This window comes from Podarcis bocagei, assembly GCF_964188305.1.
Source record: "Podarcis bocagei genome assembly, chromosome: 9".
NCBI lineage: Eukaryota > Metazoa > Chordata > Lepidosauria > Squamata > Lacertidae > Podarcis > Podarcis bocagei.
Genome location: NC_138134.1, coordinates 67,983,180 through 68,010,570, shown reverse-complemented (window position 1 = coordinate 68,010,570; position 27,391 = coordinate 67,983,180). Strand labels below are relative to the sequence as shown.

The 27,391-nt window shown below is 44.9% G+C and overlaps 1 protein-coding gene across 1 annotated transcript in view; it reads left to right on the top strand.

The window, feature by feature from the left end:
- CFAP299 (cilia and flagella associated protein 299) overlaps positions 1–26,399 on the top strand; it is a 341,489-nt gene extending 315,090 nt beyond the window's left edge. Inside the window, exons 5-6 of the mRNA XM_081207447.1 lie at positions 21,634–21,763; positions 26,107–26,399. Of these exons, the coding sequence (XP_081063573.1) occupies positions 21,634–21,763; positions 26,107–26,202 (226 nt within the window). The 3' untranslated portion in view covers positions 26,203–26,399. The remainder of the gene's footprint in view (positions 1–21,633; positions 21,764–26,106) is intronic.
- The last annotated feature ends 992 nt before the right edge of the window (positions 26,400–27,391 follow it).

Sequence of the window (27,391 nt, the reverse complement as noted above, 5' to 3'; positions counted from 1 at the left end):
CGCCACTGCACTCAGTGCTTCCTCAATACAGCTGCATGCTTCCTTCACTGGGCTTCATTGAAAAGGCTTCTCCATGCGAGCCAGGAAGTGGCCTCTCCAGAAAACAGAATGGCTCTTCTTTTCTTACCTCTGTGGCTACGATCTCCTGAGTGATGCAGACGCCATTAGAAAGTTGAATGTGCACGTGTACTCCGTCTGTTCCCCTCCTTCCATGAGGCCCCGGGTGTTAGCAACCCATTCTACGCCACTGGTAATTTGTGTTGTAACATGGCTGGCTGGCTAGCTAGCTTGAGAGCGATTTTTAGAACAACAGGTGAGTCAGTTAATTTAATAGGGTTCCACGATGGGAACCTTGTGCTGCTTTATCAATAGCAGAACTGAAGCGGGGAGATCAGCCTGGTGCCAAGATCTAGTGTGCCAGGGTGTAAACTCTGGCTCAGCCATGGCTTCTGACCTGTCACTGCCTATCTGTCTCCACTCCCAGTTCCTTGTGGAGGTGTCATTTGTGCCCATAGATGCCTCCATGACGGACAGGCTGTAACCATTTGCACATTCATGGTGTCACAGTGATCACAGACAGCATGGAAGCTACTTATAACAGTCCCAATGTGGAAGCACTAAATTCATACCAATGGCTACCCATGCGAGTAGCCATCAAGGGTAAAGGGCCCTTGGTTATTTGCAATTTTGTTTAGGTTTTGGGTGTAAACGAGGCAACCAAAACCCACATTTAAATCCCCGTTTTCCATAGATTTTCACAATACAGTGGTACCTCGGATTTCAAACAGCATAGTTCCCAAGCAACTTGGAACTCGCACGCTGCAAACCCGGAAGTCAGTGTTTCGGTTTGTGAACCTTGCTTCGGAAGCTGAACGTGTTCCTGAGCTTCCGTTTTCACTGTTGCACTGCTAATTTGCATCCCCCCATTGTAATCAAAGCCTTCCATTTCCGATTGCAGTGTTCTGAGGTGATATTTGGAGCTTTTATTTGGTGCATTTGTTTTCGCTATTTTTTGTGTTATTATTTGTGTGGCTGTTTTGTTTTTGTGACTGTGGCTTGTTCTTCATTTTATGATTGATTGATTGATTGTGTGACTGCAGAAATGGATAAAAGCCCCCCATCCAAACAATGACTATCATCAGTGCAGGTAAGAAAAAAAATATAATTTTAATTTTTATCATCTACAATACTGTCTTATTTATTTCATAGTACAGTACATTGATTATTGCTTTCATTTTATGGATCAATGGTCTCGTTAGATAGTAAAATTCATGTTTAATTGCTGTTTTACGGGTTGTTTTTTAAAGTCTGGAATGGATTAATCTGTTTTGCCTTACTTTCTATGGGAAAGCGTGCCTTGATTTTAGAACGCTTTGGTTTTGGAACAGACTAAGTTTGAGAACCAAGGTATTACAGTTTTGGTATGTATTTGGGGATGACTCGTCTCATTGTTTATTTCAGCCACTTCATACCCATTTACAGTGGTACCTCAAGTTAAGAATTTAATTCGTTTTGGAGGTTGTTTTTAACCTGAAACTGTTCTTAACCTGAGGTACCACTTTAGCTAATGGGGCCTCCCGCTGCTACCACGTGATTTCTGTTCTCATCCTGAAGCAAAGTTCTTAACCCGAGGTACTGTTTCTGGGTTAGCGGAGTCTGTAACCTGAAGTGTCTGTAACCCGAGGTACCACTGTACAGTGGTACCTCGGGTTAAGTACTTAATTTGTTCTGGATGTCCGTACTTAACCTGAAACTGTTCCTAACCTGAAGCACCACTTTAGCTAATGGGGCCTCCCGCTGCTGCTGCACCACCGGAGCACAATTTCTGTTCTCATCCTGAAGCAAAGTTCTTAACCTGAAGCACTATTTCTGGGTTAATGGAGTCTGTAGCCTGAAGCGTATGTAACCTGTAGCGTACGTAACCTGAGGTACCACTGTACTTCTTTGGCTTTAGTCAAGAGCAATCCAGTTTCCATGGCTATAAATAACACACACCTTGGTGGAGTGAACTAATAAGATAATAAATTTTGAGTAGATTACCAAATAGCTTCTGGAGACTGACAGTAGTTTCATCATTTTTGGGACTGAGCCTATACCCCTGGGGACTTTAATTTCCTTTCCTTTTTATTTCTCTTTTTTATTACTGTTCCTCTTCATCCTCAAAATGCAAACGTACCATAATGATAGCTCCAAAGGAATTCCACAAGTAACTGAGCACAGTACAGAACAAAAAGAAGAGGAAACACTGTAGCTGTTGGTGGATTATTATTATTGAAACACCGCCACCTCCCATTTGCCAGACCTTGGTTAAACTCCCATTTATCTAAGCTCACAAGCTCCTTCCACTCCATTCGACTGCAAGTTCAAGGCTCATTTTAATCTCTTTTATTGAAACTTAAGTTACAGCCTCAATTTTTGGTTTCTCTTTAGTTTCTGATTTTTCCAATCTTAAATTCAGCTCCCCACAATTCCACATCATTTTGTGATTTATTTATTAATTTAGGAAAGCCCTCGTGAAAATTCATGAGCGTTTTCTTGAAAACCTAATGTGCTCATTTTTGCATGCAAATTTGCCTAATATAATGCATCTCCCTAGATTATTTTCACTAATAGCACACTTCACCCTAGTACATGCATTTTTGCACCCATTAGTTTTTATTACAGTATATACCTTTTGTTAAATAAAAATAAATAAGTCACTTGACTGGAAAACCATTTTATGTTGTAAACATAAGATCTACGAATGAAGGGTCATATACAAATTTAGTAACTAACAATAACAACAACATTTCAAACTTTGGAGAAATGTGAATTTCAAAGGATGGCTATATTTCACAATGTGCAAATCAAGTAGGTTCACCTTTCCGTGGAAACTGAACTGAATGGCGGTTGCATCCCATAGGACTTGGCAGGACCATTTTTCACTTCCTGGATTCCGAAAGTCAAGGCATAATTACCGTATTTTTCGCTCTATAAGATGCACCAGACCACAAGACGCACCTAGTTTTTGGAGGAAGAAAACAAGGAAAAAAAATATTCTGAATCTCAGAAGCCAGAACAGCAAGAGGGATTGCTGTGCAGTGAAAGCAGCAATCCCTCTTGCTGTTCTGGCTTCTGTGATAGCTACGCAGCCCGCATTCACTCCATAAGACGCACACACATTTCCCCTTACTTTTTAGGAGGGAAAAAGTGAGTCTTATAGAGCAAAAAATACTGTAGTTTTTGATGATGTGTTGCTTATTTTTAAACATTTTATCCAGTCACAGTAACTTGCCTTAACTCTACAAATGAAGTATAAGTTACAAATCTGTCAACGGAAGTTCTGATAAACCCACTTGCAGTTCATTGAAAATCAAGAGAGCCAGTATAGATCAGATGGTGGCAAGTTGGACTTCAACCTGGGAGATTCAGGGCTGTTGGAGGAGCTAATGAATCACATGGGCCAATTTCTGAGCAAGTATGTTTACGATTGGATTGTCACTGTGTCTCCCAGTGTTAGGCAAAACACCTTACGGTTGCATGCAGCTTTAATTAGAAGAACAGCCTTCTGAGACTTGCAGGTGCCTTTCACCTGATTAGAATTAAGTCCCATGCTCAATTAATACACCCGCTTGATAATCCTAGAGGCTATTCTGATTTAAAACTGAACTATCCAGATCAGGCATCCCCAACCTGCGGCCCTCCAGATGTTTTGGCCTACAACTCCCATGATCCCTAGCTAACAGGACCAGTGGTCAGGGATGATGGGAATTGTAGTCCAAAACATCTGGAGGGCCAAAGGTTGGGGGTGCCTGATCCAGATCATAGCTGGCACTATAGACCACATCTGTGAGAAGAGAGACAGGCACCATTTTGCCATAGGTCAATCAAGATGTAAGATGTCTTACACCAGGCTTCCTCAACCTTGACCCTCCAAATATTTTTTGGCCTACAACTCCCATGATCCCTAGCTAGCAGGACCAGTGGTCAGGGATGATGGGAATTGTAGTCTCAAAACATCTGGAGGGCCGAAGTTGAGGAAGCCTGCCTTACACCAATATGAAATTTGGATGCTTGGCTGCAGTGGATGGCTTCACACTACAAACAAACTAGAACGTGTCATATTAAATCCTGGTGTACTGTCCTCCATTCAGAGCTTGAGTTCTAGTCCCCCAAAGTTAAAGATGTGTACGCGAACACAGAGGAGGGACCATTGAGACATTTAGCTACTGAAACATCTTACATTTTCCTTAGAACTGTATTGACGGTTGGCCAGAGGTTTGTATTCTTCTCTAGGCACTTTTGAAATTTCACTAGTCTTATTGAAATTTGTTTAGCTTTCCTTGGAATTTCTCAGATGTTTTGCCAAGTCAACAACTTTTGGATTTGCCTCGAAATGTTCCTTCAGGTGAAATTAAGCAGCTTGGAAGGAAGGCTTCAATTAATGAACTAATTGAGAAAGCACAGTTGTTTCAGTGGGGGCTTTTTTGGACATCACCAGGGGTCAGCAAACTTTTTCAGCAGGGGGCCGGTCCATTGTCCCTCAGACCTTGTAGGGGGCTGGTCTATATTTTGAAGGGGGGGGGGAAATGAACAAATTCCTGTGCCCCACAAATAACCCAGAGATGCATTTTTAATAAAAGGACACATTCTACTTATGTAAAAACACGCTGATTGCCGAACCGTCCATGGGCCAGTTTGAGAAGGCAACTGGGCTGGATCCGGCCCCTGGGCCTTAGTTTGCCTACCCATGACCTATAGCAATGGACCAAGCTAAGGAGAGGGCATTCAAGCTACTAAATGCTCACCCTGACCCCACCAAGGCACCTTTTCTATTTTAAAATCCTCACCTTTTTTTTAATTCTCTCAGTCAGTAGAGGTCTCAGTCTATTGCTTGATGTTTTAAATGCCTGCATAATCTCATCTTCCACCACTGCATTTTTGGTGACATACTTAACCAAGAGTGAAACAGCCAGGATTCAGATTCCGTATCTAAGGAGATATTCAAATTGGATGCAGGTGTGGTTGCTTTACAATGTACATGGTCCTTATCACACTTACGTTCTGAACAAGTGCTTGTAGGTGTGGCGAGGTCAGCACTGTGTTATGTAGGCCATCCCAAACTCAGGCTGATGAAGCTGCTACATCACACCAATGGCCAAGTTTCCCAGGGGACCTTTTCATTTGGTGTAAATATATTTATATATATAGAGAGAGAGATAACTTTTTGAGAGGAGTGAGGACATTTTGTATGAAACATTCAACAGTGACTGCAAATTAAGAGCTTAAGAAGAGGCCAAAGACCCATCTCGTCCAGCTTCTTCTTCTTTGGCGATCACTTGTAGCCGAGTAAACACGGTTTTAACAGTGAGTCCATAGGTGACTGTGGAGGCCAATTCTGGATCCACACGTCCTTCCACTGTGGGGACATTGGTTTCCGGGCGGGAGTTGATCATGGTGTGCATTTGCCAAGTGTGCCTTCCTCTTAGCACATTTCTCCCTTGTGTCCTGAGTTTGAGTGTCTTCAAAGCCCATGACACCTTTGGTAAAGGCTGCTCTCCAATTGGAGCGCTCGCAGTCCAGTGTTTCCAAATTGTTGTTGTTTATACTACATTTTTAAAAATTTCCCTTGTGACAGTCTTTAAACCTCTTTTGTTGACTACCAGCATTATACTTTCCATTTTTAAGTTCGGAATAGTGCAGTTGCTTTGGAAGACAATAATCAGGCACCTGCACAACATGACCAGTCCAACAAAGTGGATGTTGAAGAATCATTGCTTCGACACTGGTGATCTTTGCTTCTTCCAGCACACTGGTATTAGTTCACCTTTCTTCCCAAGTGATGTGTAAAAAATTTTTGAGACACCGTTGATGGAAACTTTCGAGGAGTTGGAGTGGTCCATGTTTCACAAGCATACATCCCAAGGGTTATCTGTTGTTGTTGTTTAGTCGTTTAGTCGTGTCCGACTCTTCGTGACCCCATGGACCAGAGCACGCCAGGCACTCCTGTCTTCCACTGCCTCCTGCAGTTTGGTCAGACTCATGTTTGTGGCTTCGAGAACACCATCCAACCATCTCGTCCTCTGTCGTCCCCTTCTCCTTCTGCCCTCCATCTTTCCCAACATCAGGGTCTTTTCCAGAGAGTCTTCTTCTCATGAGGTGGCCAAAGTATTGCAGCCTCAGCTTCAGGATCTGTCCTTCCAGTGAGCACTCAGGGCTGATTTCCTTAAGAATGGATGCGTTTGATCTTCTTGCATGGGACTCTCAAGAGTCTCCTCCAGCACCATAATTCAAAAGCATCAATTCTTCGGCAATCAGCCTTCTTTATGGTCCAGCTCTCACTTCCATACATCACTACTGGGAAAACCATAGCTTTAACTATACGGACCTTTGTTGGCAAGGTCTCTGCTTTTTAATATGTTGTCTAGGTTTGCCATCGCCTTTCTCCCAAGGAGCAGGCGTCTTTTAATTTCGTGACTGCTGTCACCATCTGCAGTTATCATGGAGCCCGAGGAAGTAAAATCTCTCACTGCCCCCATTTCTTCCCTTTCTATTTGCCAAGAGGTGATGGGCCCAGTGGCCATGATCTTCGTTTTTTTGATGTTGAGCTTCAGACCATATTTTGCACTCTCCTCTTTCACCCTCATTAACAGGTTCTTTAATTCCTCTTCACTTTCTGCCATCAAGGTTGTGTCATCTGCATATCTGAGGTTGTTGATATTTCTTCCGGCGATCTTAATTCCAGCTTGGGATTTATCCAGCCCAGCCTTTTGCATGATGAATTCTGCATATAAGTTAAATAAGCAGGGAGACAATATACAGCCTTGCCGTACTCCTTTCCCAGTTTTGAACCAATCAGTTGTTCCATATCCAGTTCTAACTGTAGCTTCTTGTCCCACATAGAGATTTCTCAGGAGACAGATGAGTTATCTAGCCCAGTGTTTCTCAACCTTTTCCCAACCATGGCCCCCTTCTGACCTTTTTTCCTTCCTGTGGCTCCCCTGCCCCACCAGTAGAAAGGTTGAACATGTTTTATTTATAATTTATACAAAATACAATTTATATATCTACAGTCATACCTCGGGATAAATATGCTTCAGGATAAGTATTTTCGTGTTGCACTCCACGGTGACCTAGAAGTAACGGAGCACGTTACTTCCGGGTTTCGCTGCTTGCGCATGCGCAGACGGTCAAAATGATGTCACGTGCATGCGCGGAAGCGGCGAAATGCAACCAGTTTCAGGATGTGAATGGGGCTCCAGAATGGATCCCGTTCACATCCCGAGGTACCACTGTATATCTGTACATACATACATTCACTTTACGTATTTCTCAGTTAATGTGACTTTTACGTTTGATGGCCAGAAACAAGCCTTCACAACAGGAAAAAACAAGCTTGCCACATCTTCCATGTAACAGGCTTTTAGGCTATCCTATCTCTTCTCAGTAGCCAAACAGATACCCATAATGGGAAGACTGCAAGCAAGACTTGAGCGCAACATTGCTCTCCCCACCCACATCCCAGAAACTGGCATTTAGAGGCATACTGATAGTTTCCTCAGCCCCTTTACATCCCATCTCCCTTCCTAAGCCCCTTCATGCACCAGCGTCCCCTCTACTTGCTCATCAAGACACCCCGCTCGTCTGCTTCCAGCACTTCCTTGAAATAAACCACACCTGCAGAACACCTCCTAGACCATCACAGCCAGTGCCGGATTTACGTATAAGCTAAACAAGCTATAGCTTAGGGCCCCACTCTCTTGGAGCCCCCCCAAAAATTTAAAGAAAAACAACCTGGATGTATATTTCCAAAATATAAGATAAAAAACAAATAAAATAAAACCTACATACAGCAACAGTGTTTTGTGTTGTGGAGGCTCCTATGATGTAAGTAATGGGCCCCGCCTGCTAGGCTGCTGCCTAAAATATCACTGGTTTGCTAATTTCTATATATAGGGTGCTTACATTCTGCATGTGCAAATGACTTTAGATACCTATTAGGTCCATAAATTCCATATAGCATATATTCAACACAAAAAACAGTGACTATTTGTTGTTGACAAAGGACAGCTGGACATATAAAGGGTCCCATTACCTTCAGTAGCTTAGGGCCTCATCGAACCGAAATCTGGCCCTTACCACAGCCAGTCTTTTCCCACCCCACCATACGTCCCTCTTTCTACTGCTAACTTTCCCTCCCAGCAACATTTCTTCCCTCCGATGTGCTCCTTTATCACATGCAATGTGTGTTTTTCTCTGTAGTGACAGGTGACGGGCGTTGGGTTATTTTTCTTGTGGTGTTTCAATTGCACAAAAGGCTGTACCACTCATGCATGCACATGCACACACACACAAACACACCCATTGTCTATGGTTAGTCCTCAGGCGCCATAAAAATAGTAATTATCGTCATCGAGATCTTGTTTTGTTTGTTAATTTTATTTTTCTTAGGGATATTGAAGGTTGGCACAGCCCAAGGCAAGGTGTTTGGCTGCACCTTCTCCTCTCTTCCTTCTCTTGAGGAGACTTTGTGGCTGGGCTACCAGTGTTTTCTGCAGTCCAGGGATGGATTACTGGTTCTGAGGCAGCCGTGGGTAATTGCCTCTCTCATTTTAGTGTGCGGCTTGGCTAACTCGATTGAGTCATTTGGGGCAATCTGTCTGCAGATATGTTTGACAGGCGCTGCTTCCTTGCAGCACAGCATAATCTATATGATGAGGATTTAGGGCAGGGCCTGAGCTTTCTGGCAGGACACGGGAAAAGTCTCCTTCTCTGTGTGCTTTTATTTGTATGATTACCTCTGTGTGCTTATATGAATGTATGGCATATGGGTCAGAAATGTGTAAGCCTTCCCCAACCTGGTGCCCTCCAGTCTATTTTAAACTACAACTCTCATCATCCCTTCGTTGGGTGGCCAACCGTGCAAGGTTGAAATTGTGCAAATCAATTGTACGCAATTGATAAGGAAAGTCCCCTTCAGCTCATCGAGAGTTGAAATGTTATATTTTCCACTGTGCTCTACCTGTATTTTAATGGGATTGGCATTTTCAGATTTTGATCAGGCCCATTTCTTTAAAAAATAAATAAATAGCAAAGGTCATCTTTAAATTTCACTTCTCTTCCCTATCTTGTTTCAGTAGCTTATCCGTCAGTGTGATAAAAACCAATCTGAGCCTGCGGGTTTGTGCGCAGAATAGTTTTGCAGTGTTTACCATGTGTAAATTAAACACTAACCAGCTGTCCTCATGTTACTCATGCTGGAGGCCAGCTGCAGTTAAGATTCGTGCTTACCTCTCTGCCTCCAGCCCCAGCTCGGGAGGAGGCTATAACCTGGGGACAAATTGCACTGTATACATAAGCCTTAGGCCTGCGGCTTTGAAATGCAACGAGGGATACGCACAACTCCAAATAACATCAAAAGAAGCTGTGTGTGCTTTCGCTGAAAACCAGTGTTCCATCTACCCCACCCCTGTTCTTTCTGGGTTTTGGGGGGTGAAAGCAGAACCCAAACTGGAGAGGGAGGCTCCATGCTGTGGCTTCAGGGATATCGGGACTCCATGGAGAGAGATGGCAAGATCAAAAAGGAACAATGCTGACAGGAGCTGTACAAAACCCTTTGATCTGAAAGCTGCTCCAGCACGCCACTCAATATGTTAAATAAAATCAAGGCTGAAAGCCAATCTCTATAGCACCCCACTGGACACCTCCCACCTTTTTAATAAGAAGATATTGCCATTAATCTTCCCCCCTCTGTTTACATGGCAGGGTTCTCTGGAGGAAGACACACCTGGCAGTGTGCGCCTGTGAATCCTCACTTTGCTGGCGCCGGTGCAGGATTTGGCCATCTCCGAGTATTACCATTTCCTTGGGTTATTAAAATCCAATGGAAAGCTGATGTAAGAGCGTTGTAGTGTGACACATGACTTGACTGATTAAGATCTGTCACGTAGGGTGTATTTGTTGACTAAGGTTGCAGGCAAGGCTTGTTAATTTGAGGGTTTATGAAACCACACAGCAAAGGGTAGTCAAATCCAAGAATCTCTTTCGAGCGAGCCCATTTGGATAACAGCATAATGAGCAATTAAAACTAAGAAGGTAAATGCTGCTTTAAAAAAAAACAGTGTAAATGAATTGGGTAGCCAAGCTGTCTTATCTGAAGCCACGAGTATGTTGTTGGTTTGGCTCTATCCAAAGACTCCAAAACCACCCAATTAATCAGCACAAGTCAGGGATCTTCCAAAGGCCCAAGTATTTGAACGGTTTGATCTAACAGTATTTCTAAAGGATTTGGAATTCCAAGTCTGCAGCCTCCTGAGTCTTCCTCTGTTGCCTGTTTGAAGGCTGCCCAGGCACTGTGAGACAGCAGAGGAGCTTACCCCGTGATAGTCAGAAATACCAGACCCACGTTGGCATCGCTGCAGATCAGCTCGTGGCGACACGGCAAACAAGAGGAGGTGCTTAACAGAGTAAAAGTGCAGAAGAGGGTGACCGTAAACAAGGGCACCTCACCACACTGACGGGCTCTTAGCCCTTGTATAAAGGTAAAGGGACCCCTGACCATTAGGTCCAGTCGTGGTCGATGCTGGGGTTGCGGCGCTCATCTTGCTTTATTGGCCGAGGAAGACAGTGTACAGCTTCCGGGTCATGTGGCCAGCATGACTAAGCCGTTTCTGGCGAACCAGAGAAGCGCACGGAAACGCCGTTTACCTTCCCGCTGGAGTGGTACCTATTTATCTACTTGCACTGGTGTGCTTTTGAACTGCTAGGTTGACAGGAGCTGGGACCGAGCAACGGGAGCTCACCCTGTCGCGGGGATTCGAACCGCTGACCTTCTGATCAGCAAGTCCTAGGCTCTGTGGTTTAACCCACAGCGCCACCCGCATCCCTTCAGCCCTCGTATAGGATAACCTTAAATTACATCTCAAACACAGCCTAAGGCTGCAACTATATTCTGCGTTAAAGGTGTGGCTGATGAAATCAGCATTTGTGCATTTAATTATCCCATCCTCCATAAACCCTAGGACAACTCACCCATCTTCTGCCCACCTCCCCAGCAGTGGCATTCGGTGACACAGAGCAAGTAGCAGCAGCTGTGTTGGTTTTGTGTTCCAGCTGCAACCGCTGGCTCTCAGCTGGATGCTGCTCTCGAAGGCCTCTCAACACCCCGTAGCTTTCAGAGGGGCACAAGAAGCTGTGGCAGGAAAAGGAGCCCTGGAAAATCCCAGTGCATGCCTGATTTTGAGATTCTGGCAGGGGCATTGCATGGGACTTTTTAGCAGCTTGGGGCAAACGTTTATGTAAAATGTGCATATTGTAGTTTGTATACAGAGCTGCAAATTAAGATGTTGGAGTCTCACCAGCACTGAATTTTTCAGTGCCAAAGATCTGGAGTACCCACCTCCTGACAACAACCCTGGAACCTGGCCAGAATGTTTTCTTTTAGCCCATATTTGTAGTCTGATAACTAAACCCATTGATTCATCTGCTATATGGCAAGTACTTCTGTTTTCTTTTCAGTGTTTTCTAGTACGTGAGAGGAGCAGTTCCCCCATCTCCTCCTGCTCCTCTTTTCTGCAAGCTGAAAAATATCCACTTCCTGCAGCCTTCCCTCACAGAAAGAAGTCTTCTAAAAACTGTTTTTGCCCATCCTTTTCACACACACCCCTTCTGAATCCTTCCCAATGAGACAACAGCCCTTTAAAAGTTGCTCAGACTTGGAAAAATAAGGGACAGCTGCAAGGCCATCTTGCTTTTTCAAAAGCAAGACAAGAAAATTAAAAACTTGCACTATATGCACTATTGTAAACATTGGACAGCTGCTGTTATTTCAACAAGGTATGCCCGGTGTTGCTAAACAGATACCGAAACCCAGTATTGCAAACTGCTTTCATGGCATAAAATGCTCCTCTGAATTCTGAAGATGTGCATTACCCGGTGTGTATGCCCTTACATCCCTCTGAAGTAAGCAGGAATATCTGCCCTGAAAAACTGATGGGCTGAATCCAACCTCTGTGCAATGCTCCTCCTTGTGCTATTTGGCAAAGCCAGGAATGGTGCCAGCAAAAATGATTATATAATAGCAGTCAGATATCAGAAAGCCCGATGGGTCTGCTTCACGTTTCTCATCTCCGTTGCCCTCCTTTCTGTCTGCTGTCACCACCCTGTTCTTTCACCACTCGCTTGAGAGAAGGCAGTAGTTTCAATGATGGGAGGTGGGAAGTCGAGCCGGATGACTGACATCATAAACTCGTGGAACCACAAAGTGAAAAAAGCTGTTGAGCCATCATTGTTTGTAATTAGCTTTTGACTGGATTCCCATTCTGCTATAGGGAATAGTTTTATCTGGATGCATTTGTGTGGGTGGGGAGAGAAACTCGGAGAACCGAAGTGGAGGAACTCTTCTTGGCTTGGTGAAAGAGATTGAGAGAGACAGAAAAGGGAGCAGGATTTAAATAACGCAGTGTGCCACGGGGCGGATCAGCCATAGCCATCTCGACAGCGTTCTGCTGTTTAAAACGGCAGGTACCACCTCATTCATTTATATACACATATTACATCTAGAGGGACGCGGGTTAAACCACAGATCCTAGGACTTGCTGATCAGAAGGTCGGCGGTTCGAATCCCCGCAACGGGGTGAGCTCCTGTTGCTCGGTCCCTGCTCCTGCCAACCTAGCAGTTCGAAAGCACATCAAAGTGCAAGTAGATAAATAGGTACCTCTCCAGCGGGAAGGTAAACGGCATTTCTGTGCGCTGCTCTGGTTCACCAGAAGCGGCTCAGTCATGCTGGCCACATGACCCGGAAGCTGTACTCTGGCTCCCTCGGCCAATAAAGCGAGTTGAGCGCCGCAACCCCAGAGTTGGCCATGACTGGACCTAATGGTCAGGGGTCCCTTTACCTTATTACATCTAGAGGCCAACCTTCTGAGGAGTTCAGGGCATGGTATATATGGGATATTCCATATATACCCATGGTATAAGATGGCATTATCCCATTTGGTTCTTCACAGACCACTGAGCTTCATGGCCGAACTAGGATTCGAACTAGGGCCTGCTCACCCCACATTCAACAAAGGATCCATTATGCCCCACTGGCTCTCTGTTTGTATAAGCTACCTGGAACATTCCTAATTCGTAATTTTGGTCTATTCGCTGTAGTGTTACATTGCCAAGAGGCTTACGTTTTAATGGCACATAGCTTTAATCTACCAATTTACTAATTTGGCAATTAGTTTTAATTTGGCAAAGCCATTATGGTGTTTCGGTAGTCTTTCATTCTAGAAATGGTTCTAACAATTACTTAAACAAACAAACAAACATGATAGGGTGCTTACCTGGGAGCAGGTAAGGGCCAAAGCCTGGTGTTTGCAGCAGTAGAATTTTCCGCTGATCCAGACGTCTGAATAAGCAGATCAGCCTATTCCAGCAACTTACTATTTCAGGTATGTAGACTATGCAGCATTGAGCAATGCCCACTGGCCAGCTGCAAGGGTAATGCTTCTTTTATTGTGAAGGGAAATGGCTGAGGCTGTTGCAGGCTGTAGAACTGCATGCTGACCCAGATGTCTGAATAAGCAGGTCAGCCTATTTCAGCAACGTTGCTGAGTTTCCTTCCCTCAGTTATTTGCATGTGTGTACTGCACATGTGTGCAAAGAGCATCTTACTTGGTGAGGTGGTCACATCACAAGGAACCATAAACACACCAAGAGCAAAAAAGAAATTAAATTAAAAGCAATAAGGACCAGTGCCAGGAGCACCCATGTCTCCTCCTGCAACGTTGATGTTGATGTTAAGAGATTTCTTGAAATATAAAGCAGTAAGCAAGTTCAATAAATAAGTAATATAACTACATGGTGCCTTTCTCAGACACCAGAGAAGATAGGAGACAGGGAAGTGCTCTGATATTTGGCATCCTTCAAACAGAGAAGGAAATATTTAAGTAGTTCTTCCTAGCCCAAGTTTGCATTGGGGCATAAATATATTATATGATTGCTCTGATTAGCATAGATAGCTTGGAGTTAAATGCGTTTGCTAATATAGCTGAAGTTACTGTAAATAAATTGTTAATCTGCAGAAGAAAACACCAGAGGAGCAATTTATGTCTTCTATTCCCAGCCCATTCTGATGACATTGATAAGTAAATTGTGGAAATTAGGTACGTGTGAAAATAGGTTCTTGAGATGCTCCTGAAATTGACAGAAGCAGTTGTAACCTGAGGCTTGTTTTGGTCAATTACCACTGTCAGTTGGTTGGCAAAACTTCTGTTGTTTACAAGGTAAGGTGAGGATGAAGTATGATAGCTAGCCAGCTTAGTTGGCCTTGAAATTGAACAGAAAGTGTTGGAATTTTTGTGCCACGAGACTTGTTTCAGTTTCCAGCTGGCTGCCATGAAAGGCAACTTTCGCTGATAAACGTTGGAAATTGTGGAGAAAATTTGCTCATTTTGGCACTTGGACAGCCACAAAATAGGTTGCATTGGCCAAGTCATACTCAAGAGTAGACCCTTTGAAAACAAGGGGTCACGTCGAACTTCATTCCGTCAATTCATTTCAATCTGAGTACGGCTTCTAGTTGGATCCAACCTATTGTCCATGCCAGGGTGGAGAAACCTGTTTCAGCCCAAGGACCACATTCCCTAGTGGGCAACTTTCTGGGGGGCTGTGTGCCTGTGGTGGGTGAGGTCAGAGGCAAAACTGGATGGAGCAATGGATTCAGCTCTTAACTTTGTGCAAAGGGCTGCATTCCAGCCACACATACGTCAGAAGAGGAGGAGGAGTTTGGATTTGATATCCCGTTTTATCCCGGGATCACATTCATCCAGTGCTTTACCAACTGCACTGGCTCCCGGTGGAGTACAGGGTCAGGTTTAAGGTGCTGGTTTTGACGTTTAAAGCCCTATGCTGCCTAGGACCCTCGTACCTACGGGACCGCCTCTCCTGGTATGCCCCGTGGAGGACCTTAAGGTCCACAAATGACAACACTTTGGAGGTCCCAAGTCGCAAGGTGGTTAGACTGGTCTCAACTAGGGCCAGGGCCTTTTCAGTACTGGCCCTGACTTGGTGGAACACTCTGTCACAAGAGACTAGGGCCCTGCGGGACTTGACAACTTTACACAGGGCCTGCAAGACAGAGCTATTCCGCCTGGCCTTTGGTTTGGACTTATTCTGACCCTTATGTTTCCTTCCCCTTATGGTTTTGATCTATGGGCTACTATTAAAATGAGGCTGCATTTTAAATTGTATTTTTAACCTGTATTTTAAATTGGTTCTCCCCCCCCCTTATGTTTTTATTGTAATTTTACTGGTGTTAGCTGCCCTGAGCCCGGCTCTGGCAGGGGCGGGTGGGGTATAAATAAATTATCATTATCATTATCATTATCATTATCATTATCATTATCATTATCATCACTACCCTAAGGAGTCTCAAAGCAGCTCTCAATCTCCTTTCCCTTCCTCCAACACAACAAACACTCTGTGAGGTGAGTGGGGCTGAGAGACTTCAGAGAAGTGTGACTGGCCCAAGGTCACCCAGCAGCTGCATGTGGAGGAGCGGGGAAGCGAACCCGGTTCACCAGATTACAAGTCCACTACTCTTAACCACTACACTACACTACATACTTCTCCAACCAGACAGGTGAGCAAGAGGCACAGGACAAGCGCACACAGGACATGATCAGGACAAGGGCACATTCTAGCCAAGCAAAAGCACCCAAGGAAGTCGCAAAGTAGGGCCAGTGTGGGGTATGGCCTGGGCTACCCATGAATCTTTGGCTTCCTCAGATTCAGATTATTTTATTCATTTCACTGGAGGCTGATCTTAAATACATTTTACTCTGATTTTTGTATTTGCATTTGGAGCGGCTGTTTTCACCCTGAAAGGCGTTTTAAAACTGCTTTTCCATTGTTATCTTTTCAGCTTGTCTTTATTTTTTTGTCGCTCAGGACAATTTGATTCACTCTGGAAAAATAACAGCCCTTGTTGTAGCACCAAATTCAACTCAAGAATCACTACAGCCCTAATGCAACTAAATCTAATTTGGATTAATAGAATTAGAGATGCTTTTTAAATGCTTTAAATCTCCCTGACAGAGAGAGGGGGGGAAATGCTATCAAATTGACAGCAATGAATGCCAAAGCGTTTTAAATATTTCCTGCGTAGATTTCTTCTTCTTCTTATTATTATTTTAATAGATTTCCAAATGTTCCAAAAAGTATTTGATACTCTTCAACAAGGGGCTCAGGTATGTGGACTATGCGACATTGAGCGGTGCCCACTAACCAGCTGCAAAAGGAATGCTTCTTTTATTTTCAAGGGAAATGGCTGAGACTGTTGCCATGCTTAATGAGCAGAGTGTTGTCCTTTGCAAAGCTGGAGAGAAGAATGCAAAGCAGTCTTATCTCCACACTGACCAGCTAGGAAGAATTTGGAGAGGGAGCCATGCTTGCCCCTCTGGGGCAGCTTGTCTTGGCTGATGCACCAGGGAATCAGCTGAGGCGTCTCCAGCTCGAACAACAACATTGGACATTTTAGGGGTTCGCCTGTGATGCTGCCCAGGGAAACCAGCAAGGACCGAGACCTGGAAGAAAATGTATTTTTCATCCGGGCAGTGATACAGGGAGGGGCATCCCACCATACCAACCCTGTTTTTTTTCTCCAGAAGCAAGGGGCAGACTCTGCAAATGGCAGAAACCTCCCCATGCCCTGCATTCTCACCGCCCACCTTGTTAGGTAAATGGATGTCCACGTGGCGAGCATCTCTCCACTACAGAACTGTCAGAAAATGGCAAGTACAGTGGTACCTTGGTTCTCAAATGCCTTGGTACTCAAATAATTTGGAACCCAAACTCTGCAAACCTGGAAGTAAGTGCTCCAGTTTGCGAACTTTTTTTGGAAGCCAAACGTGCCCCATTTTCAGTGTTACACTTCCGATTTGAGTGCCATGCTTCCGTTCGGAGCAGCCTTTCTCAGCCTGTGGGTCCTCAGATGTTGTTGAACTACAACTCCCATCACCCCTAGCTAGCAAGGCCAGAGCTCAGGGGTGATGGGAGTTGTAGTCCAACAACATCTGGGGACCCACAGGTTGACAACCACTGGTTGGAGTGTTATGCTGAGGTCTGTCTGTTTTTGCTATTTATTTTGCGTTTTTTGTGGCTCTTTGTGTGTGTGTGTGTGGAACCCAGTTCAGCTATTGACTGATTGACTGATTGTGTGACTGCAGTACATTGTCTATTGCTTTCATTTTATGGATCAGTGGTCTCGTTAGATAGTAAAATTCACGTTAAATTGCTATTTTAGGGGTTGTTTTTAAAAGTCTGTAATGGATGAATCCATTTTGCATTTCTTTCTATGGGAAAGCGTGCCTTGGCTTTAGAACGCTTTGGTTTTGGAACAGACTTCCGGAGCGGATTAAGTTTGAGAACCAAGGTACCACTGTACAGATGACTGTTGTAGCTTAGGTTATGTGCCAGTTGAGCATCTGGTGAAAACCCAAAGCCAGCCACATAATGGTTATACTCAGGCTTGCTTGTCGTGTCAAGAACGGGCTTGCAGAGGAGACTTTGATGCACCAGCAGTGCATGTGTAGGCCTGGGGTTGCCCAGTGCACAAGCCCTCCAGGATGAAACCATGCTGCCATTCGCTGCATGCGCGTAGGAAACTTGGCAAATGAAGGAAGTGATTATTCTGCAGCTGATTAGGGGTTCTTTCCCCACAAGTCTAATTTATTTTTAATGATTGGGGGAAATCCTTCACCGAAGAGCTTTCTTTTCCCCTGTTTCATAGCGAGAGGTGGAAAGCTTTTGCCTGATAGCATCCCCCCCCCTTCCTTCCGAGCACCTATCCAGTTGCACAATCTGGCTATTAGCTTTGCCGCTTTATGGTGAGTGAAAGAGATTGCAAAGCAGCAACGCTAGATGAAGAGATACATTCTATGTAACACCTGCAACCCCAAATGTGGCTTGCTAGTTCAAATCTATGTGTGAAACTGAGAGTGCACATCTGCACACAGAGAGATTGCCTCTTTGGTCTTTTTTAGCCCACAGTTTTCCCATGTCTGCCGTTTCTCTTTCTGGGAATATCACACTGCTTATCTCTAGGTTCTACTGATGTTTCACCCCAGTGCACCTTTCACGTAGGCCTCTCTTTTTTAGCACCACATATTTTCTATTCCTCTTTCCCTCCTGTTCTTGCCTCCTCCACTTCTTCTGTACTTCAATTCCTGCTTTCAGTTGCTCTGTCCATTGGCTCCCTTTCCCAGAATTCAGCCTCCTTTTCTTCCCTTACTTCCGTATGCCTCCCATCCAAACTCACGTTTCACTACCCTCATATAAGCAGCACTGCCTAGCAAATGTTCTTTTGCTGCTGTTTCTGTGATGAGGACTTAGAATGGGTTTGCAAAAATAAGGGCAAGAGTGCACCCACCTTCCATATGAGGTAGATCTGGCTGAGAAGTACTGCCTACTTAAGTTACCAGCAACTGCCCCCACCCATATTATTCAAACACCTGTAATATGGGCGTATGAGGACTGAGACCTGCAATATTTACTTGTGGAGAAGAGACAGGCTTTAGCAAGCTCCTTTTAACTCCCCTAAGGTAGCTTCAGGATGAGCAGCCCAGTGAAATGGGTGAGATCAATCCTGTGATCTAGCAACATTAGTCAGCTTTAGACTTGTAATTCCAGATTTTATTAAATGAGTGAAGATGAGTGAGCAGGAGTGAGAAGCGTGGAAGAAGGAGGAAAAACAGTGAGTAATTTCTAGCTAACGTAGACTATTATCATCATCTCCAAGTTACCGTATTTTTCGCTCTATAAGATGCACCAGACCACAAGACGCACCTAGTTTTTGGAGGAGGAAAACAAGAAGAAAAAAAATTCTGAATCTCAGAAGCCAGAACAACAAGAGGGATCGCTGTGCAGTGAAAGCAGCAATCCCTCTTGCTGTTCTGGCTTCTGGGATAGCTGTGCAGCCTGCATTCGCTCCATAAGACGCACACACATTTCCCCTTACTTTTTAGGAGGGGAAAAGTGAGTCTTATAGAGCAAAAAATACGGTAGTTTCAGCAACTAGCATAAAACACAGCATTCTTGGCACATGCAAAGCCTGTTTTGAGGTTGAAGCGAACAAGCAGAATTCCCCAGGACAAAACCATGTTGTGGACCAAGAGGGGTGATGGTTGATGGGGGCAAATCAAGTCAAAAGGTGGTAAGCAGAACCACTATTGGCCCCACATATTTTCTGTAGGCCTCCAGTCTGACAGTTTACTGGGCGTCTGGACATGCTCCAATCAGAAAAGCTAGGGAGACCACAACAACCAGCCATATTTTCCATTTGGCACAAACTTCAGTAAGAGTTACAAATCAAACCATTGCCAGCCCCTCTTCAGCCTCCCTTGCAAAAAAATGGAAAATAATGCCCTACCCTGTGCCACTCCACTAAATGAGGGAAGTCTCATTGGTTTTACTTCTTCTCCTTCTTGAACCGTCACTCCCTTATTGTCTCATCCCAGCCATTCCGACCATACACACTTGAGGGACGCCATGAATGTTCCTTCCTCCATACATCCTGGAGAAAATACCAAATTGCAATAAAGTTGTCATGGTCCAGTTCTTCATGTGAAGCTTGTAGATGGTTAGTTAGCTTCTCCACAGACTTTGCAACCATGCAAGTATCTCCAAGTCAGCCGTTCGCCATCTTGATGTGCCCAGAGGCACTTGTTTCCCTTTAAATATGTACGTAAGCAGCTGTTCTTGCCAACAGATGATGGGTGGGGTCAGGGCCGGATTTAGGTTTGAGGAGGCCCTAAGGTAATGGGTGAAGGTGATGGGGCCCTTTATATGTCCAGCTGTCCTTTGTCAACAACAAATTGTCACTGTTTTTTGTGTTGGATATATTCTATATGGTAATTGATGGACCTAATAGGTATCTAAAGCCATTTGCACATGTTGCCATGCAACCAGTCCATGCAGAATGTAGGCACCCTATATATAGAAATGAGCAAACCAGTGATATTTTAGGCAGCAGCCTAGCAGGCGGGGCTCATTACTTACATCATAGGAGCCTCCACAACACAAAACACTGTTGCTGTATGTAGGTTTTATTTTATTTGTTTTTTATCTTATATTTTGGAAATATACATCCAGGTTGTTGTTTTTTTCTTTAAATTTTTTGGGAGGCCCCAAAAAAGTGGGGCCCTGGGCTATAGCTTGTTTAGCTTATACGTAAATCCATCGCTGGGTGGGGTGGAAGGTCCGATCCACATAACTGCATACTGGGCTCAACAAATCCTATTGGCACCTCCAGAGTTCAAACTAAGACCTCACAGCCAGAGTTCTCCCCCCCCCCCGCTCTGAAAACCTGACTCAATTTGCATGCAGATATTATGCAAATGTATGCCATGGGCCTCTGCCCCTGAGCCTAGAAATGTCCCTGTGGCATAGGTTATGTGAGGTGCATATAGACTAGGACAGGTAGAATAGACATATTAGCACAGGCTATTTACTGGCACTTGAGAAAGAGAATTGGGAAGGATTTCTGTCACATAGGATTAACTAAACACCTATTGTGCATTCAGACAAAGTACAGTATCTGTGTCTTTTGGTTTGCTTCCTTTTGCTATGCTTTGACAGAGGGAAGAATCTTTGGGCAGAGTTGGGCATTTCAACAGTGACAGAAGGGATAGGACTCAGCTTTCTGAAATCTTGCTTGCCTTCTGCACAGCAAGCCAGCCATGAAACTGCAGCAGCCTATCTAGTGGCTAGGGAGGCTTGCCAGTGACAAGTAGCCAATGTTTTGACTGCCTTTCCAACATGATGTCTTGGAAGCTATAGGCATATCTGCAGAGTAACTTGTTTCTTGGGGTTTCTGAGAGAGAAGAGAAAGAGTTAAATGAATTTGTGTTAATAGTGCAGACATGCCTTTTCCCCTCTGCCAGCATTCAAAGGGCTGGTCCTGACATGATGCCATTTTTCTCCACGGTAACGCTTTGAAATGATTCCCGTGGAGACATTCAGATGGAAAACATGAGTAACCGTTCATGTAGATTTCTTAGGATAAGAGCTAGAAGCAAGATACCAGGTTCACGGTGGCTGCTGCACACAGGATTTCTAGTCCTGCTCTGGAACTATATATTATTGCTGAGATATTGCTGCTGATAAATACCATGGACCTGTGTCGCTTCATTCTGTCTGCTTGTAAATGCAAAATGTCACTGCATTGCAAGTTCCCCTTTCCATCACTCTCACTGATTGGCTGCTGCTTATAGGGGCATGGAACCCTAGGCACAATGATGCCATGACAAACATTTTGCTGTTGTAAATGTCACTGAGTGAATATGTGGCATTGTTGGAAAGCCACTCATGAATGACTGCTTGGAAGAGCGCAGAGGGGAGCAATGTAGTGGCGCATCTGCAGCAGTGCAACAGGGACGCCTTCATCTGCAACCCCGGCTGCAACAAAACATGTCTCCTCCGTATCGGTGTCTACAGCCACAGCAGATGCTGCAACCTTCCAACAGTTTGACTTCACTCCCAAAGGCCCACACCTCCATTGTCTCCCGAGACAGGACGGTAGCTTTGGGGGCAGCACAAGGCTTGCACAACGTTGCAAACAGATGTTTTGCATTGTCTATTCTTTGGATTGTTGTTGTTTTTTACAGTTTCTACAACTGGGACAGGAATATCTGCTGCTTGAATTCAAGTCCAAATTACCAAGTGATTGCAGAAAATGTGTGCGGCCTCCTCTTCAAGAACAAGTCTGACAGGAAGGTCATCAATGTTGACCCCAAGGTAGCATTGTCACTTTTGTCATTTCCCTGAGACAACAGGCCTGTCTGTGTCAAACATCCATGCTTTTATTTTTACTACTCATTTCATGGATCAAGGGGCAATGTCTGGTTTTTGTCCTGTTAAGAAGTGATGTTCCATCATGACCAACATTTCTTATATTAGTTGGATATATGATGTTCTTCAAATGGGACATCTTGTAAATGCAGCCAAGGTAGAAACAATCATGTAAGCTATCGCATGAACATATGAATCTTAAGTACTGCTGAAACAAGGTCCATGTACTTTGCTTCTATCTGAAAGCAACAGATCTCATTGTGGGTAGGTCTTCCTGTAAAGCTGTAGGCCTCACAAGATGGAAATGTCATCTTTTAATTCTTTTTGAATGAGACTTTTTTCCCATGGATGACAGCAGTGGGCCTCAGTTTCATTAAGCATAAGGCATATCTAGAGAAGCATCTTAAACTCCCCACATTCCCTTGGGCACTTCCTTATGTAATAGTGCAGTAATAATAGTTCAGTAATCCTGTGCAGAAACTGGGTGCACCTGCAGTCTTAGAGGCAACAACCAACCTACACAAAGCCAGCAGCACTTCTCCTTCGCTTATTGCAGTCTCTGGGAGCTTGGGATCAGGAGCTCGTGAACAGGACTTGCAAACAGGGGCATTTGAAGGAAGGAGGAGAATTGGAGGGATTGGAATTGGAAGAGACTGAAGAGAGTGAGATTGTGTCTTTTGGAATAAGGTTGCTTGCTTGTCTGAGCTGTTTGGAGACTTGATTGTGAGTTTGTTTGTGGTTGTGGTCATGTGACAGCACATGGTCTGAAGGAGAGGGGCTGCCGCTGAAAGGAAGGCAGACAGACTGAATGAGAAAGTGAGTTGAGCCAGCAGCAGGTCTACTTAGCTTCTTGCAGTCTCCGGGAGCTCATGACCAGGACTACCTGGTATTCCCAGGTAGTGCTGGGAACAACTCCTGCTTGAAACTGTGAAGTACTACAGCCTGTCAGTGTAGACAATATAATGGTCTGTCTCAGTATAAGGCAACTTCTTATATTCCTATTTTATGGGTAGGTTCAAGGCCAAGGCAACTGAGATAATGTATGAGTCCCCCAGCAAGCACTGGGAAACTGGTCTCCTATGTTGCACCCTTAGCACCCAAAAGTGTTGCTAAGAGGACTTAGAATCATAGAATTGTAGGGCAGGAAGGGACCCTGAGGTTAATTTAGTCCAATCCCCTGCAATGCAAACTTGGCCCTCCAGCTGTTTTGGGACTACAATTCCCATCATCCCTGACCACTGGTCCTGTTAGCTAGGGATGATGGGAGTTGTAGTCCAAAAACAGCTGGAGGGCCGAGTTTGCATTGCACTGCCCTATGGGGATCGAACCTGCAACCTTGGCATTATCGGCACCACGCTGTAGCCAACTGAGCTATCCAGAGTCATTACACCTCTTAAAACAAGCTACATACAAAACCACACTGGTTGTGCCCTCCTTACCCCACTGCAATGGCTCTATTTCAAGGCATTTCTCTCTCTCAGACAACCACATTTGACAAGCTGATTTTTCACTGTCTTCCACTCTTCCACTTACTCCAGGTTACGACACCAAAACAGTTAAATGCTACATTACCTTCTTTTTACAAATTGGTTTAAATATTTTCAAAGAGTGTGCGTGGAATGTGTGTGGGGGGGGGGACTTAGGAAATCAGTTCCATATACTCCTGTTCCACGTGAATAGTATGCAATTTACAATTCTGTCACTGCAGGGGTGGTGTGCCCCATTTCATCGCTTATGTCGAAACAAAAAGGTGCCATCCCACTTTGCCCCCGCATCGAAGCCTCCCTTACCTGGGTTGCAAAGCAGCAGCAGCAGGTGCTGATGAAATCTTGCAAAGCACATGAGCAGTGGCGTAGCGTGGGTTGTCAGCACCCGGGGCAAGGCAAGTAATTTGCGCCCCCTAACCCGTGGATTTTAGCACTCGAGTCTCTTCTGCGCGCCCCCAGATGTTGCGCCCGGTGCGGCCGGCCCCCGCTGCACCCCCCATGCTATGCCACTGCACATGAGATCTTACATGAGTCCTACATTGGACTGACCCGAGATTACACAGTGCGCTCTGTGCACTGGATTTCAGGCAATCCCCCCACTCCAGTAAAACAGCAGAGAAAAATGGACAAATGGCCGTGATTCAAACAAAGGTAAGCATTTTATGTCCCTTCGATTCCATTTGAAGAGAGGTAATAAAATGCTTACACCTTTCTGATTGAAATAAATGGGACTTAAAATACTGGGATTTGTTTGGATTATATCCCTTTTTCCATTGCTTCTTTGCTGTCTTGGTTAGAGAGTTCCGTTATGAACAATGGCCCTCTGTTGTGATCTGAGTGTGTCCATCTGCAGTGATCTGAGTGAGTCCATCTGTTCTTCATTGTCCCTTTAAAAACGTTGCCTCTTAAGTCCTTGGACTATAGATTGAATATGGCAAACACGCCCATGCTTTGGTTCCTCTCAAAACCAACGCAGAGTAAGCCGGGCAGTAATTTGTTTGGGTTTGCACAGAACAGCTCTCGGATGAGGGTTTCTTTGAAGTACTTCCCACGAAAGCTGGTTGCATATGAATAGCAACGGGACCAAATATCAAATTATACACATCTTAAAATGGGAGTGTGTTGGTTTGCAAGACATTTAAAAATGCATACCTAAAAAGAAGTGTATTTGGTTGCATTCAAAGTGGGTCACTGGTCTAACTTCCTGCAGCTGTGGAACATCTGTAACAAATAAGCAGATACCCTATTGCTGTGTGAAATATATACTTTTAAGAATTGAGGACCAAATCAAGCACAGAGGGGGTTTCGGCTCTTTAAAGCCGTACACATTGCATTTCTAGCTTCCTTGTGTGTCTCTACTGCACAGAGGCATAAATACCCATGAAAATGGTCAAAATTGGATTCCTACATTGGAGTGTGTAATGGGCCGGGGAGGCTGAATTCCACAAAATGGATTTGTGAAACAAAGAATCACCACCCACTCAGGACCTATGGGACAACATGGAGGACTGGTAGTTTTGGGAGGTGATACCTTTCCCTCCATAAAATCTAATGGAGACATTGAATTGAAAAAAATATTTAGAAATGGTTGCTCCTCCAAATTAACCCTTCTCTACCAAGCCAGCTACTAGGGACGCAGGTGGCACTGTGGGTTAAACCACAGAGCCAAAGATGTGCTGATCAGAAGGTCGGCGGTTTGAATCCCCGCGACAGGGGGAGCTCCCATTGCTCGGTCTCTGCTCCTGCCAACCTAGCAGTTCGAAAGCATGTAAAAGTGCAAATAGATAAATAGGTACCACTCCGGCAGGAAGGTAAACAGCTTTTCCGTGCGCTGCTTGGTTCACCAGAAGCGGCTTAGTCATGCTGGCCACATGACCCGGAAGCTGTACACCGGCTCCCTCGGCCAATAAAGCGAGATGAGCGCTGCAACCCCAGAGTCGTCCGCAGCTGGACCTAATGGTCAAGGGTACCTTTACCTTTACCAAGCCAGCTATGTGATGCTTACTAGAGAGGATAGAAGACAGCAGGTTGTAAACAGGGAGGCTGCAATACCCTCAAAGTGTGGACAATCAGCTCTCATTCCACTTGTAGCAGACAGCAGAATGAGTGTGTAGCACTTGGGGCCCCTTGACAGCTGCCTGCCCAACTTCCTAGCCATTATGCATCCAGGTAAAGGTAAAGGTACCCCTGACCATTAGGTCCAGTCGCAGATGACTCTGGGGTTGTGCGCTCATCTCACTCTATAGGCCAAGGGAGCCAGCGTTTGTCCGCAGACAGCTTCCAGGTCATGTGGCCAGCATGACTAAGCCGCTTCTGGCGAACCAGAGCAGCACAAGGAAACACCGTTTACCTTCCCACCGGAGCGGTACCTATTTATCTACTTGCACTTGACATGCTTTTGAACTGCTAGGTGGGCAGGAGCTAGGACAGAACAACAGGAGTTCACCCCATCACGGGGATTTGAACTGCCAACTTTCTGATAGACAAGCCCTAGGCTCTGTGGTTTAGACCACAGTGCCACCCGTGTCCCTTATGCATCCAGGAGCTATTGCAAATCAAACATTGCTCCTGGCTAGGCATTCCATGCAAATTGGGCCTTTCACAAGATCAAGCTCTCAAGGTAGACTTTGGAACAGAGGGCCAAAGTTGGCATGTTACGTGATGCATGTCATTGTGAGCTGGCAGTATTCCAGTGGTGCGTAACCTCCCAGGATCTCATGCTGCACAGATCGCAATGGTGTGAACTGAAAACATGTTTGATTTGAGTTTCTGGTTTCTTTCTCGCCCTTGTTCCATCCTCAGGCTTATCCAGGGGACAACACAACACGGACTCCAATCGAAACAGACCTCTACCTGCAGGTGGTCATTTATGATCATGTCCTCAGAAGAAAGCTCTAAACATCATTTCTGATGAGGAATAAATACACTGGAAGAAGTCTTTAATATGTATACCAGAGGTGGAGAGAGAGAGAGAGAGAGGGTAGTTTATTCCAAGGACTAAATAGTCAAGGGTGCCTTAGGCTGTTAAGGAACAGTTACCAAATAGCACTTTTCCTGAGGTTGCTTATTAAAGAGATTTTGCCTTTGTTTTCCTATCTGCATAAGAGTGCTTTAAATCATTTTAGAACCCTAAAATACAGCACCCCTTTAGAAACGTGTGTTAACTCAGTGCACAGTTACTTCTAATTACTTTTTAAACCACAGAATGCCTTCCGCATTAGGGCTTTGTAAATGCCATTAAAGGGGAAGGAATGACAGGATCACACCTCTGGAAATGTGTGCAGGTTTGGGGGAATGCAACTTTTGGTGATGCATCAAATGTGTGTGAATCAGAACAGGAGGAGGTGAAACTGAATTAACAAAATAAGATAGGGCAGGGTGGGGTGGGAAGAGAGCTCTGCACTTAATGATATTCACTAAATGAGTGCCCTGGAAACTCAACGCCAAACTTCAAGTGATTTTACATGTGTCACCTTTGAGATGGGTGGATCCTTTAAAGCAGGGCTTGCACAGCCTGTGGGCCTTGAGACTTGGCTGCACTACAATGTCCATCGTCTCTGACTGGCTGGGTTGCTGGAGTCTATGGCCCACAGGTTGGCCACTGATGCTTTGAAAACTAAATCAGAGGGGCTAGGCAGCCAGCTTAGGTAACTCATTCCTTTCATGATGTGGTCCCTCTCCTTCCCACCCCACTCAACAAAAGACAATTGGAAGGGGAGCTCACAGATTGCACTTGGAAATGCTAACTGAGAATTAATTTAATCAGTGACAACTTACTACAGTTTGAACGCTGGGGGAAAATTTGGTACCTTGGCTCCCACACAGCAAATCATTTGACTATAGAGTTGGAAGGGACCCTGAGAATAATCTAGTCTAGGCATGTCCAACTCCCAAGAGACTGCGATCTACTCCCAGTATTAAAAAAAACCTGGCAGTGATCTACCCATTGTCATTGGAGGGAGGAGGTGTGTGCGTGGGGTGGGTGGGTGGATTACCCAGAGCTGTTGAGCTTTTTTAAAGGCGGGAAGTGCCCAGACCTTTTTGGGGGGAGGATTGCACAGAATTTTTTAGCTTCCCCCCGCCCATA